We start from the raw sequence: 14,859 nt of genomic DNA, 5'->3' as shown, positions 1-14,859 counted from the left end.
TACTAAAATGGCTAATTTTTCAGTCTGAAATTTTGTTAAGGATGTGGAGCAACTGGAACTTCTGTGCATTTATTTATTTTAGAGAGAGTCAGATGCTTGACTGAGCCATGCAAGCGCCCCAATCAGAGATGATTTTAGGTATGATGTTGATACTTCGGAATTTATTGAGACTTCTTCAGTGGCTTAGTACATAGTAAATTTTAAAAGGATATGAGATCTATGTTGGGTCGGAAGTGCTGTGCTTCTTAATTAGGCAAATTACTCAAATCTTTTATCTGTCTGCTCATGTATATTTTTTAATTGAGGAACAGTTGCCGTATAACACATTAGTTTCAGGTGTACAATATGATTCAGTGTCTGTATATCTTGCCAAATGGTCACCGCAAGAAATCTAGTGAAGATCTGTCACCCGTACACAGTAATAAAAATATTTTTTCTCGTGATGAGGACTTTTAAGATCTATCCTCTCAGTAGCCAAATACGCAGCACACTGGGTATCATTATATTCACCATGCTGCATGTTAGATCCAGATGGGTGTTGTCACAAGTGGCAAGATTTTATTTTTTATGGTGGAATAATATTAAGTGGTATAGATACACCACGTCACACATCGTCTTTATCCATTCACCCACGGATGGACACTTAGGTTGTTTTCATGTCTTGCCTATTGTAAATAATGCTGCAATAAACATGGGGGTGCAGATACCTTTTTGAGTTAGTGTTTTTGTTTCTTCAGGTAAATACTCAGAAGTGGAATCGATGGGTCATACAGTAGTTGTATTTTTAATTTTTTGAGTAACCGCCATACTGTTTTCCACAGTGGTTGTACCAATTTACATTCTCGCCAACAGTGCACGAGGGTTTTTCTACCTCCCCTCTAATACTTGTTATTTTTTGTCTTTTTTGATACTAGCCATTCTAACAGGTGTGAGGTGATATTCTGCTGATTTGAGGAGTAATGTTGAGCATCTTTTCACCAATCTGTTGGCCATCTGGATGCCTTCTTTAGGAAAATGTCTATTCAGGTCCTCTATTTTTTAATCAGATTGTTTAATTAATTTTGCTATTGAGGTGTATGAGGTATGAGTTCTTTATATATTTGGGATATTAACACCTTATCAGATACATGACTTGCAAACATTTTCTCCCATTCAGTAGGTTGCCTTTTCGTTTTGTTGACGATTTCTTCTGTACAGGAGCTTCTTAGTGTATATAGTCCCACTTGTTTATTGTTGCTTTTGTTGCCTTAGTGAGGAGTTTTTTGATCAGACTCCAAAAGCAAAGACTGATATCGTGGTGCTTACTGCCTATGCTTTCTTCTAGGAGTTTCATGGTTTCAGGACTTACACTTAAGTTGTTTGTTCATTTTAAATTAATTTTTGCGTATGGTGTAAGAAAGTGTAAAGAATTTTGCGTATGGTGTGAAGAAAGTCCATTTTCAATCTTTTGCATTTGGCTGTCCAGTTTTCCCAACACCATTTATTGAAGAGACTGTACATTCGCCATTGTATATTACTGGCCCTTTGGCATAAGTTAATTGACCATATATGCATGGGTTTATTTCTGGGCTCTCTATTCTGTTCTGTAGCTCTATGTATTGTTTTATGCCAATAACATACTGTTTTGATTACTATAATTTTGTAATATAGTTTGAAACCAGGGAGCATGGTGCCTCCAACTTTGTTCTTTTTTTTTTTTTTTTTCAAGATTGCTTTTGCTACTTGGGTCTTTTGTGATTCCATACAAATTTTAGGATCCTTTGTTCTAGTTCTGTGAAAAATGCCATTGGAATTTTGATAGGGGTTGCACTGAACCTGGAGATTGTTTTGAGAAGTACAGACATTTTAACAATATTAATCCTTTCAATCCATGAACATGGAATATCTTTCCATTTGTGTGTTCTTCAATTTCTTTCATCAGTGTCTTATAATTTTTAGTGTACAGGTCTTTCACCTTCTTAGTTAAATTTATTCCTAGGTATTTTATTCTTATGCAATTTACAAATGGGATTGCTTTCTTAAATTCTCTTTGTGATGGCTCATTATTAGTGTGTAGAAATGCAACTGATTTTTTTGTATATTGATTTTATATTCTCCAACTTTACTGAATTCATTCTAACAGTTTTTTGGTGGAGTCTTTAGGGTTTTCTATCGTATCATGTTGTCTGCAAATAATGACAACTTCTTTCTTCCCAATTTGGATGTATTTTATTTCTCTTTATTGCCTAATTGCTCTGGCTAGGACTTCTGATACTATGTTGAATAAAAGTGGTGAGAGTTGGCATCCTTGCTTAGCTCCTGTCCCTGAAAGCTCTTCACCATTGAGTATGTCAGCCATGAGCTTGTCCTATAAAGCCATTATTATGGTATAGAGAATGTATAGGTATAGGAACGTATAGGTCCATTCCCTTTATACCCACTTTAAGAGTTTTTTTATCATAAATGGATGTTGAATTTTGTCCAATGCTTTTTCTGCATCTATTTCATCCTTTGTTTTGTTAATGTGGTGTAGTATTGATTGATTTATGGATGTTGAACCATCTTTGCATTCCTAGAATAAATCCCACTTGATCATCGTACATGATCCTTGTAGTGCATTGTTGAAATCAGTTTGCTAATGTTTTGTTAAGGATTTTTGCATCTGTGTTGACCAGGGATATTGGTTTGTAATTTTCTTGTGGTGTCTTTGTCTGGTTTTGGTATCAGGGTCATGCTTGCCTTGTATTTGCTCATGTTTTATCAATTTGGCTAGTTTCTAGGAGAGGCATAGTAAAATCTTAAAGTGTAATTGTTGATTTATCGGTTTCTTTTCCTCTCTGGCCTGTTAGTGTTTCTTGATGGGCAGGAGCAGGTTGTTTTGGATAAGACCCTAATGTTTCCAGTGTCCTCCTCTCTCTCGGGGGGATAGTTTTTGTTTATATTAAATTCATGTTCTGTCTGGACTGTTTTCCTGATGTTGTTTGGTCAGTGTCTTGTCTTCCTTTTGGTGGACCAGCTCTTCTGGAGTCTGTTTTTTTCCCGTGGATTTATTCCTGGGGACTCTAAGCTTCATTGCTGGTAACATGTAACTGAGGGATGTGGTTAAAGCCCACAGCTTGGTGGTTCTTAATCTCAGCTGTACATTGGCATCACCTGGGGAGAATGAAGAAGACTGACTCATGGGTCCTCCTCCAGAGACTCTGATTTCACGGATCTAGGTGTGGTCTGGGCACAGGAAGTTTTGAAAACACTCTAGGTGGTTCTATTATGCAGTTAAGGTCATGAAACTTTGTGCTCCCTCCAGAGGAAGATGGGGGGATGGATGTGCCTTAGGTGTTCAACTGTGCCAATGTCTGCCTATGTGCCCTCCCCCTTCAGGAGATCCAGACCCTCATGGAAATGGCCAAGACCTCTTCCTAGCACCACTTGTCCTAAGACTTATGTCTCTGGTTGCACTTACCTGGCCCAAGGTGGGGGTGAGGGGAGGAGGGAGCTCAGGGGTCAGCTGAGCTGCTGTTTTGGTGGGGAAAGGATGAAATGACCCACCCGGGGTGGTGGTGGGGGTGGTGGTGGTGGTGGGGTGTATGTGTGTGTGTGTGTGTGTGATCAATGAGCATAGCCAGCAAATTGCTTCTCCATGTCATCTCTCATCTGTGGCATTGGCCATCTTTCCCTCTGGTCTGCTGCTCTTCCCCAAAACCAAGCCCCTCCTAGCTCCTGTGATCCATTGATCTTCTTCTTTTTGTGGCAGCCCCATAAGTTGGGCTTGAGGTGGAGAACCAGCAGCCCACGGCCATTCATCTTCCTGCCACACACCCATCATGGATCTTATTGGATGCCGTGGCTTCAGAGATGGGCCAGGTGAGGGACCAGTTCTCACTCTGGTCTCTGGCCTCTTTGGGGTCAGCATCAGGACTTGTCCAGGGAGGGCTGCTGCTGGTCATCACAGTCCCTGGGGTGGTCACAAGCATCGCAGCAGGTGCCACTGGGGCCCATTCTTCTTGGGCTGCTCAGCAGTGGAGTCCAGCCCACCTGTCTCCCCACCTACTTTGAGGAATTCATTCAAGGAGCGTTTGCTCATGCCTGTTTTTTATTCTAGGCCTGTGCTAGGTGCTTGATTTGCATATGTGTGTGGCTATGGAGGAAGGTGTCCTAAATGAGACCTGTACCCCTTCCTTCGGGAGCAGATCATCTAGTGAAAGAATCAAAGGGCTGCAGTATTGCCATTGGGTCAGTGGTTCCAGTGTACAAGGTGTGGGGTGGCTTGAAGGGGAGGAACGTTAGCTTTGCCTCCAAGGGATCAGGCAGGACATTACATAGGAGGTGTATGAGCAGAGTCTTAGAGGATGAGCAGGACTTGACCAGGCAGAAAAATGAGGGAAAAGCATTCTAGGTAGAGGGAATAGCATATGCAAAGGCAAGGAAGTACAGAGTTTAGAGTATGCGAAATCACAAATAATCCATCAGAGAGATTTGCAGGAGATGAGGCTGGGACAGGAGGAGGGGTCAGACTGAGAAAGGTGGTGTTGGGAAACCTCAGGGGCTTCGATCTTGTTCTTAGGGTAAGGGGTGAAGCATTTTAAGTGGAGGAGCCCCGTTGGGTGACTCTGAGGCAGATGGATGGGAGAAGACGACCCTGGAGGCGGGAGGGGGAGGGCAGGAATGGTTAAGGGGCTGATGCTGTAATCCAGGTGAAACGTGTCAAGGGGCAGAATTGGGAAAGGAGCAGCTAGAAGAGAAAATAGTGGCTGAGTTTGAGCACAAATTTAGATGGGCGAACTATCCAGCTGGAAAAGGGGTGATCACAGATGGCTCCAGGTGGTGGTGGGGGCACCTCTGCAGGAGATGGGGGGCCTGTTCCAGGACAGGGAGTCAGGAGAAGGGGAGCAGTTTGGGGCTTGAGGGGGGAGATGGTACACTGGGCTTGGGATGTGCTGAGGTCAAGGTGTAACACCCAGGTGGCGCTCCCTGGTGGCTGCTGGAGCTCAGGGAGATTGGCCTGTGACCCAACTAAGCACAGTGGAAGACCCAGGCTGCCCCCCGCCCCCCAGGCAGCAGCAGGGAGGATGCAGGAGAGGGAGAGGTCAGGGTGGGGCTCAGCGAGCCCAGAGCTGTAGGGATGAGCCAGGGTGGCTAGGAACACACAAGCAGAAGCAGGGGGAGAAGTGGGAGAGACATGGCGGAGGGGATGTGGGGGGTAGAGTGGGACAGGCTAGACTGTCAGCTTTGTGAGGACAGGGATGTCAGTGGTGTTGGGTCGCTGCTGAATCCCCAGTGCTGGGCTCAGGCCCTACACACGGAAGGTGCTCCTAACACATGGTGTGAGGGGTTGGACGGATAGATGGATGGGAGGATGAATGATACTCCGTCCACCTCAGTGGCTTCTCCCCATGGCACAGATCTGCTGATGGAGGATTTCTTTGTCTTCCCGGGCAGGGCTGCCCCTCCTCCCCCTCCCCCTCCCCCTCCCCCTCCCCCTCCAGGCCCTCACTCTCCTGTCAATGGGGAGATGTCTGTCGAGGGTCTGAATAAATCTAGACCTGCTCCAGATACGTTATGATCACACACTCCCCTGCCCCCAGGGCCTGAGCTGCCCGGGGCCAGAGGGGTCACCTGACCCAGGCTGACCGATCAGAATCTGCCCTGGGATTGTCGCCTTTGGATCTTCTGAACGGACACATAAACTTGAGTGGCCTGTGGACGCATGAGTGCATGTGCATTGTGTGCTGGCATAGAGAGCACACGGGAGGGAAGGCCAGAGTGTGTGAGGATGGGAAGCAGGTGGCCAGGTGGAGGCAGGTGAGGCGGCATGGGCAAGAACAGGAGAAACGGGCGCCTGGTCTGGCCATGAACCCTGCCCTGGCCTAGGCTGCGGTGAGTAGATTTTGGTTTCTTGCTGCCCAAAGGCCAGTGAGGTGCCTCCCCCGGGGCCCCGGGGGATCCATTTGTCTGCCTTCCCGAGCAGAGCATGAGGCCCCTTGCAAACAGACTGTGTCCCGGATGCCGGAGGCCATCACCTGCACTCCCCTGAGACCCAGCACTTGTAGGGACTCAGTGGTGTGGATGGCCACACAGAAGCCTGGCCCCAAAGACCTGGCGTGTCCCTTGGTCTCTGCTTATGCTCAGTGCCCTGCGGGCGTCCTCATCCCATCTTCCTGGGGCAAGCCACGGAGGGAGGCGGTGGCCCCCTTCTGGGGGTGCTGGGTAACTGGCTGAAGGCCACATGGTCAGGCAGTGGCAGAGCCAGAATCTGAGTCTAGCTCTTCAAACTCCACGTTGAGTGTGCTTTGTGGGTTTCTCGTGAAATTCTCTGGGCTGCTTTCCCTTTCTCCTGAGAGCTGCCAGAGGTGGGCATCCTGGGCTGGAGGCACGGACACTTTGGGGGCTCTCCTGGTCCTCATGAGAGCTGAGCTAAAGGTGGCCCCGTTCTGAGTGTGGCATAAACAGGGCCGGAGGCAGTGACAGCTCAGACTCTGATGTCTAGCCCCAAAAATGCAAAGGTCACTACTAAAGGAGGCAGAGCTTTGACAGTGAAGCCTGAACTGACGGGGCTTCGCAAGGAGCCCCGGGCCGTGTCCTGTGGCCCTTTGGTCCCTTCCCTGGCGCTCGGAGGGCATCTTGCACGCAGGTGAGCAGTCGGGACAGGACTGAGACTGTGGGGGCCGCATGTCCTTCTGAGCAGCCCGCCGGCTCTGAGCCCGGCGCACATGAAAGCGCACCCCTGCATTCCTTGCTGGGGGCCTGTTGCAGCGTTTCGTGGTGACGGGGGTTTTCACCTGCAAGGAGCGTTCCTGAGGGCTGTTCCCAGAGAAGGGCAGGGCTTGCTTTGCCCTCCTGAACTCCTCTGGCTTGTACCCAGGTCTCTCAACTCAACGGGGGCAGAGAAGGCCACCAGTGCTTTCTGGAGGGCTGGGAGGCCCGGTGGTGGCTCTCGGGGGGCCCCGCCAGCATCTGCGAGGAGCTGGGGCGGGCGCTGGGGCCTGGAGCCTCCCCTGAGGGACTCTGGCCTTGCTCAGGTAGCACAGCAACAAGCCGGGAAAAGGTTAAAACAAACGTTTATTTAACAAATTATATTAAGACAGACAATCACACAGTGAACTTCCCTTTGCCAAATACAAGAGTCACCTCAAATAAATACGGTAAGGACATTGTTCCTAGGGCAAGTGCACAGCGGGCGGCCCCAGGGCAGCTCCCACGCCTTCTGCCGGGAGAACGGGGGGCGACGGCCGCTCCCGGGCCGCATTCACAAGGGGCGAAGAAAGAGGGGCCGACCCAGGGGTGCCAGGCTGCTTGGGTGGGGTGGGGGCCTGGCCACCCCCTCCATGGCCCGAGGGCACGGCGGACGGTGAACCGAGTCAAACGAGCTCGGCTTCTGGCCCCCACAGGCATGCACCTGCTTGGCCCTCAGGCTCCCGGGTGTCCGGGGGGGCCCTGGCCGGGGTGGAGCGAGTGGGCAGGTGGGCTCCTGCCCCACGCTGAGCACCATGGCGCCATGCAGCAGTGGCCGATCATGCTAGAACCAGCGTGGCTGGTGGCGCTGGGAAGTCTTTACTGGACCTGTGCTTGTGACGGGGCGGCTGCGAGACGAGACTCGGCTCCAGATTCCGGCTCTGCCCCGTGCCCGCTCCGTGCCCGCAGACGGGCCTCCACTGCCCCAAGGAGCAACGGACATCCGCTTCTGGGTGTGTGTGTTTTTAAGGGGAACAACAGGAGAAAATGTGCTTAAAGTGCCGGCCTAGGGCCTGGCAAGGAGCAGGGGCTTCGATGCGGGTGAGTCCTTGCTGTCTCCTGCCCCGGGAGGGTGTCCCGCAGGACACGGGGCAGGGGAGTGTTGGGGGCGGCAGTCCGGACTTCCAGCGAGGGAGGCGGCTGGGGCACGTCGCCACCGGGGCTCCCAGCCCCCCAAGCGGAAGAGGGTCATGGCCCGGATTAGTTCCTGGACTCGGGGTGGGGAAAAAGCCTTGAAACAAATTTGTGAGTGGCCATGAAGCCAACGACTTACTCCTTGTTACCTTTGTGCCATTCCCAAGGGCTTTGGAGGGAGACTGAATTTTCAGAGGGAAGAGGAAAGACAACAGGGAAGCTGTGCTCTGGTTAGTCTTTCTGAGGGGGGACGGCAGCAGGGCGTGCTGGGGGGCCGAGGGCCAGGCTGGTGCAGAAACGCTCCCAGGCACGAGCCAGGGGTCCAGGCTCTCCTGCGGTCTGCACGCGCCCCCATGCGCCCCTCCCCCCCAGCCTACTGTCACACGCTCGCTTGCCCCCCCACCTCTCAGAAGGCCAGGAAAGAGGGCAAGCCTGCAATCTACCCCGGTCACTGTCTAACTTGTCTAAGGGGGGCTCAGGGGTACAAACGGTCACTGTCACACGTGGCTTCTGTCTACGAGGTGGTGGAGGTGGCACAGCCTGTCCAAGCCCAGCCGCTCAGCCCTCTTCCTGGCGGCCCCCCGCCCGGCCTCGCTCTGGGTCCGTCCCCTATCTGCAGGACGGCCTGGGGGCTCGGGAGGTCGCGCCCCCCTCCTCCTCTCCGGATAGCCACCCTCCCGGCCTGGCTCCGCCTTCGTGCGCCTGGACTCGGGCTCCTGCGCGCACGTCTCTGGACCTCTCTGCTAAAATGCCCGGTTGTCAGACCAGGGCCACCAGGCGCTGTCAGGTGACCATCTCACAGGCTGTGACCAAGTGAAGAGGAGTAATCAGTTGCCCCTCTCGGTTGGGCTTCAGGTCACACGGGTCACTTGGTTCTGGACCAGCCACCCATCCAAAAAGCAGCAGCAGACCCGGGTCCTCTGGGCCCCACGGGGCTCCAATGCCCAGAAGGACGACTAGCTAATTTCAGTGGGGACATCTGAGACCAGTTCAAGAGCTCTCTCCTCTCCTGGTTAAGCACCAATCCCCAAGGGTCCTCCGACGGACTGCTGGCTCCAGCCTGTGGCCCCCTGGGGGTTCCACCCACTATCTGCATTTTCCTGCCACTCTGCTGTGTGGGAGGCCCAGAAAGGCCGGCCCCACCAGGGATGTCCTCAGGTCCGGGCGCAGGCAGGGAGAGGCGACCACTTCCCTAATGCACAGAGATCAGGAGGTATCGAATGATCCACGGGCGACCCAGGGGGGCGGGTGGAGCTGCTGGAGATGGTGGGGCCCATAAAGGTACATGAGGTATTTTTGTCCGCCCTACTTCTTAGCCAGCGGCCACCCTCCTCACGGTGCTGGCCTGTTGTGCCCCGGCCACCACAAGCCATCCCAGGAGCCCCAGGGAGGTGGGGTCCATCCCCGGCCATGGCTCTCCTGGGCTCCCTTCGTGGTGAGGGACCCTTCCCGCTCTCCATGCCGCCCCCCCCAGCCTCCAGACACATGTCCAAAGCTCCCACCATCTGGGGACCCCCAAGAGGGGAGAGACCAACATTCTGTGGAACTAATTCAGGACCAATCCTGAGAGCTAGACCAGGCAGGCCACTGGGGGGGAGGGCCCGAGTCCCCAGGGATGGCGGCAGCCGGCACGGTGAGAAGTGCCTGTGCGTCCACTGGCTGGTCGTGGCACACGTGTCCACGCTGGCCCCAGTTCGGTGGCCTGGCTCACGTGGACTTCCTGAAACAACTGTTGCTGTTTGCGGAGCGCATCACGATGCAGCCGGGCTCTGAGGAGCGGGCTGACCCCGGCCCCGCGTCCCTCTGGGGCTGGGCACTGGCTGAGCGGCTCCTCACCCGCGGCGGGCCCGTCCCTGGGCTGAGGCGGCTGGCGTGGCAGTTGGCACGTGGGCATTGCAGAGATGAGCCCTTTGGGAGGAACGGGGGGCGTGGGGGGTGAGCACAGTGTCCTGGGCAGCGAGACTCGCCTCCGAGCAAGCACCAGGTCCCTCCGCCTTCTCGCCCAGAAGCCAAGTCCCCTGTGTGGGCAGCCAGGCGGCTGTTCCCCCACCTCAGTGGGGCCACCACGGGGCAGGGACCCAGGCTCGGGGCCACTTGGGGACGACGGGCTTCTTCCTCCCGTGCGTCCTCCGCGTTGCGTGAAATGCGCAGGGCGCTTGCTGCTGTTGGCGGGAGGGACTTGTTCCACGGCAGCCCCGCGTCTGGGGCCCGCGGTGAGGCCGGAGGGGGCTTTGTACAGCTGCCCCCCACCCCGGGGCTTCCAGAAGGAGCCGGATAGCGTCGTGGCAGCCAACAGTCGGGAGGAAAGGGGGCCCAAGGCGTCACGGGGCGGCTCCAGCCGGTGTGCGGGGCCCTCAGGGGTGACTCCCGCGGGGGTGGGGCTGTTCGTGGGAGGGCTGGTCGTCACACAGACACGTTGGGAGCCGCCGGTCACTACAACACACACAGATTAGTCCAGATTATGAAGAGTGTCGCCAGGGAGGCGGGGCTGTCCCGTCAGGCAAGCGGAGGCCACAGCCCAGCTGCCCAGGGTCTCCCGGATGAGCCCCGCGGTGGGCGGGCAGGAGGGCCTGGGCGAGGGAGGGGCGCTCCGTAGTCTGGGCAGCCGCGTCTTCTCCCCACGGGGCCAGGGTGGCGGCCGGCCCCTCAGGACTGGGGGATCTGCTGACACCGAGTGGGGCTGGGCGGGAGCCGGGCCGCAGCGCTCTGCTCCGTGCGGAAGCTGTATTCATACTGGAGGAGCGAGAGGACAGAGCGGCAGGGTCAGTGCGGGAGAACAGCAGAGAGAAGCACTCCCAGGCCTCAGGCCTGGCCCGTGGGGGGCCCCGGTGCCACCTTGCCGAGCATGCGCGCACAGAAATGGGCGCCCTCTGGGTGCAGCGTGCGGGGGTGGGGGGTGTGGAGAGACACACCTCTGCGGCTGCAGGTGGCCCCCCAGCTTGTGACTACAGTCCCTGCTCTGCTCACCGTTAGGGAGGGACCGTGGTGCCCGAAGCCACGGGCTGACCGTGGGCCAGGCTGCCTGCCGGGAGAGGGGTCGCAGGCAAGGTAAAGGACTGCCCTGCAACTCCATCCCCCACCTGGCCTGAGGCCAGCCACCAGGCCCAGGGGACCCTTGGACTCGGTGCCTCCTGGCACGCCTGCTGACATGCTAGGTGACCCCGGGGGGTGGGGGGCAGCACCCCACGCCGGCCACCCAGCCTGGACCAGGGCGGTCCCTGGAGGGGCACACCTGTCCCACCTCATGCTGAAGACTGAAGCTTACCTGACTCTAGGTCGTGGAAACGTGTAAAGGTAGGTTCCGAGTCTGATGGAAATTCAAACGCAAGTACCTCTGTTGGGGAAGGGGGACCGCCTGCGGTTTGCCCCGAGGGCCAGGAGGGATGGCACCATCCAAATGTGGGGCTGGTGGGCCGGGCGGGCACAGGCGAGGGGGGCCCTGCAGCAGAGCTGGGCCGTGGGGTCGGGGGCAGGGCCTGGCACGCTATGCCACAGCAGGCTGTGGTCCCAGGGCTTTAGGAACGAGAAGCTTAGATGAGGTCAATGGTGCTTAAACGTTTGAAATCCTATCGAGACTTTTTAGCAGTAGAATTGCCCTAAAAAGGGCTCCTCCCTGTAAGCAGAGCAAAGTGGAGCTGCCCTGGTTGAGGAAGCTATTTCCTCAGGGACACGGGGGGTGTGTGTGTGTGTGACAGGAAGCCTGGCTGCCTGCCCCCCCCCCCGCCCCCAGGGATGTTGCCTGCCACAGCAGAACAGCTAAGCGCTGAGGGCTTTAGCGGTTGGTCAAGAATGAGGGGCAGCTACAGACCTTTGAGGGTTTTTCCCCTCAAGTGGAAATGGTGAGGAGGCAGCCAGCAGACCCGGCTGCCCAGCACTGTGTCCTCAGCTGCCCCTGCCTGAGGGCCCCACGGGGCTGGCCCAGCACAGACAGACGCAGACCGTGGCTGAGCCCCATCCTGTCCCTGTGTGAACCACAGGTGTGAACAGCCTCAAGCGACACAGCCCCGGCGACACAGGTAGGACGGTGGTGCCTACAGACATCGTCTATCACCAGAAGGGGCGGGAGGGAAGGACTTGACTTTGCTCCTCTCTGAACCTCGGCCACGGTCAGAAATAACAAGTGTTGGTGAGGATGTGGAGAAAGGGGGACCCTCGGGCCTGCTGGGAATGCAAACGCGTGCAGCCGGCGTGAAACGCGGTATGGAGGATCCTCACACAATTAGAACTAGAACTCCCCTAGGACTCAGCAATTCCTCTTCTGGGAATTTATCCAAACAAAACAAAAACACTAACTCAAAAAGATACCTGCAGCCCCACGTTCACTGCGGCATTATCTCCAACAGATGTCGGACGACAGGTGAAGGGATGAAGAAGACGCGGCGTAGAGCTACAATGGGATCTTATTCAGCCATAAAAAAAGAAATCTTGCCGTTTGCAACAACATGGATGGACCTCGAAGGCATTATGTGAAGCGCAGGAAGTCCGAGAAAGACAAAGACCATGTGACCTCACTTATATGTGGAATCTAACCCCCCCCCTACTTATAGGTACAGAGAACAGGCTGGGGGTTGCCCGGGGAGGGGGGTCGAAAGTACAGATTCCAGTTGTAAAGTGGGTCCAGGGGAGGCACATACAGCTGGCTGACAAGCATTCATCTTGAGAAGTTGCTAAGAGTTAACATCTGTCACCATGGTTACAAAATTTTTAACTGGACATGTTTTGATCATTTTGCAATATATACAAATACGGATCATTATATTAACGTACACCTGAAACCAATGTTCTCTGTCAATTATACCTCAATAAAAAAGTGGGATCACAGTCTCTCCCAGGGCTGGCTGTGGGGATGGGGCGAGCTATCTGCGGTCACCAGACACATTTGCTGGCTACTTGAGAAACTAACAAAGCAGCTCCCAACCTGCTCCCCGATGACCAGGGCACGGGCCACAGCTGGACTCCAGCTCCAGGAAGCTGGCCCAGTGGAGCAGCCCCAGAGGAGGCCGCCTCCGGGCGAAGTCTGGGACAATACCGCCACCTGGTGGCTGCTCAGGTGCATCACGGCAGGAAAGGTTCCCTGGGCTCCATCAGCACCCACCACAGTGTTCACCCCGTGCTAGGCCCCAGGGTCGGGCAAGAGCCCCACGAGGGCAGTAGGGCAGGGGCATGTCAGCACTGCTAACCCAACTGGGCAACACAGGAGGAAGGGTGGGTTGGGGGAGAACATGAGTGCATTTCTGCCCGTGGCTCTGGGGTAGCTGCCTGGCTGGGGAGAGATGGAACCAGGGACAAAAGGTTGGGAACTGGAAGCACTGGGGATGTGGGGGTGGGGGGCAAGGGTAGCTGGAATGACGATGGAGAGAGGTTTTAGGAAATGCGCACAGGCTCAGAGGGTGAGGACAGGCCTGGCACTTGGGGTGGAGGACCTGGGGGAGTGGGCCAGGGAGGAGAGCAGACTCGGTTGGGGAAGGTTGGAGAGCTGCCAGTGTGGTGGGTGCGGCCGCCCCTCAGGGGTGGGGAGGGGGGAACCCAGGGCAAGTGCTGGGGGGGCTGATCAGCCTTTATTGCGCAAAAGTCCCTGGAGGTCCTGGTAAAATGCAGATTCTGACTCAGAAGGCCTGGGGTGGGGCCCAGGATTGCATTTCCAACCAACTCCTAGGCGACCTGCCGCTGCTGTTCTGGGGACCAGTTCGGACAGTTCTGTGGCCCAACCAAGGGGACGCAGGAGTGGATGTGGGTGGGAGTGGGCAGAAAGCAGAGGGCTAGAGACATTAGGGCTGGGGCGGGGGGAGCTGGCGGGCTTTACTTCGGCTGCCCTGAGGCCATGCCTGGGAGATGCCTGCCTGGGGGCAGCATACAGAAGGCACCTCTCAAATGAAGCAGCGAGAAGTCCCGAGTATGCTGCCCTTTCCGGATTCACAGCCTGCGCCCGCCCCTCCCCCCTCCAGAAGGCCAGGACTCGGCGGGGCGGCACAGTGCACAGATCGCTGTCCCCCCACTCCTACCCTTGGGAGCTTTCCCTTTTTAGGTTATCTTGGCTGGAGAAAAGCATTACCCTCCCACCCCCAACCTCTTGTTTTCTCTAACTCCCCAAATGAAATTTCAACATATGTCCCCAGACATAATCCCCCTTAGGCTGCGGATAACCCTTCCCACAGACACTGTCTTCTGCCTGGGATTGCTGGCCCCAAAGTGTTTGCCCAAGAGACTAGGGCCGCTTCTGGAAGGCCTTTCACTCCCTTGGGCAAACAGCAAGTACCTTTGAAGGTGGATTTGGGCCCGGATCTGTTTACTCAAGACATTAGTCTCCTGCATAAGGAAAACCTGCACTCGCGTACAAACAGCAAATCCTTTTTGAATTAAAAAAATTTTCAATTAAAAAGCATTTGGGTTCGCAGAGCGGAGCCCAGCTGAGCGGCGCCGGGCCATGGCGCCCTCTGGTGGACACCTGCCATCACAGCAGCCGGGCCTGGCGGTCTCTCCAGGAAAGAGATGTCACTGTCAGGAGCTCTCTCTGGAGCTTTCCTGGGGCCCAGGGACCACAGCGTGCCTCCGTCTGGGAGACCCGGCAACTGATGCATCGGGCCTCTCTAGCTACGGGGCGTGAGGCCCAGCGGGGCCATCGTCCTGGTCAGTGGGACATGCGGACCCCAGCTTCCAGCTTCACGGTGGAGGCAAACTTGCCTCCACCCAGCCTCACTGGCACGAAGGGGGCCATCAAACCCTCGTCAACCCACGAAGGTGTGAGGATCACCTGAGACGATTCGCCTGAAAAACCCAGTCCTCATGATGCATCAGAGTCAAGGGTTTTAACCAAGCCACGGGTGCCCGGGCCCTGTCTGGGGTGGGGTGGTTCTGGTTCACCAGGCATGGCAGGGCAGCATTTTCCAAAACACCCAGGAGATCTTCCTGCTTGGGCAAGGGAGAACCACTGCCTGGAAACTTCTACCAAATACAATACAGACGGTCCCCGATTTACGATGTTTTGACTTTACGACCCTGCGAAAGCGATAAACCACA

At 55.3% G+C, this 14,859-nt stretch overlaps 1 protein-coding gene across 1 annotated transcript in view; it reads right to left on the bottom strand.

Annotated features, from left to right (window-relative positions):
- Positions 1–7,017: 7,017 nt before the first annotated feature.
- The window catches only part of MVB12B (multivesicular body subunit 12B), a 268,277-nt gene continuing 260,435 nt past the window's right edge, over positions 7,018–14,859 (bottom strand). Inside the window, exon 10 of the mRNA XM_045883153.3 lies at positions 7,018–10,575. Within this exon, the coding sequence (XP_045739109.1) occupies positions 10,489–10,575 (87 nt within the window). The 3' untranslated portion in view covers positions 7,018–10,488. The remainder of the gene's footprint in view (positions 10,576–14,859) is intronic.

The sequence above is a fragment of the Mirounga angustirostris genome, unplaced genomic scaffold, assembly GCF_029215605.1.
Source record: "Mirounga angustirostris isolate CCGP_5_RB_7025 unplaced genomic scaffold, mMirAng1.0.hap1 SCAF_15, whole genome shotgun sequence".
Lineage (NCBI taxonomy): Eukaryota > Metazoa > Chordata > Mammalia > Carnivora > Phocidae > Mirounga > Mirounga angustirostris.
The sequence above is the reverse complement of the archived record's forward strand: the minus strand, read 5'-3'. Positions and strand labels throughout refer to the sequence as shown.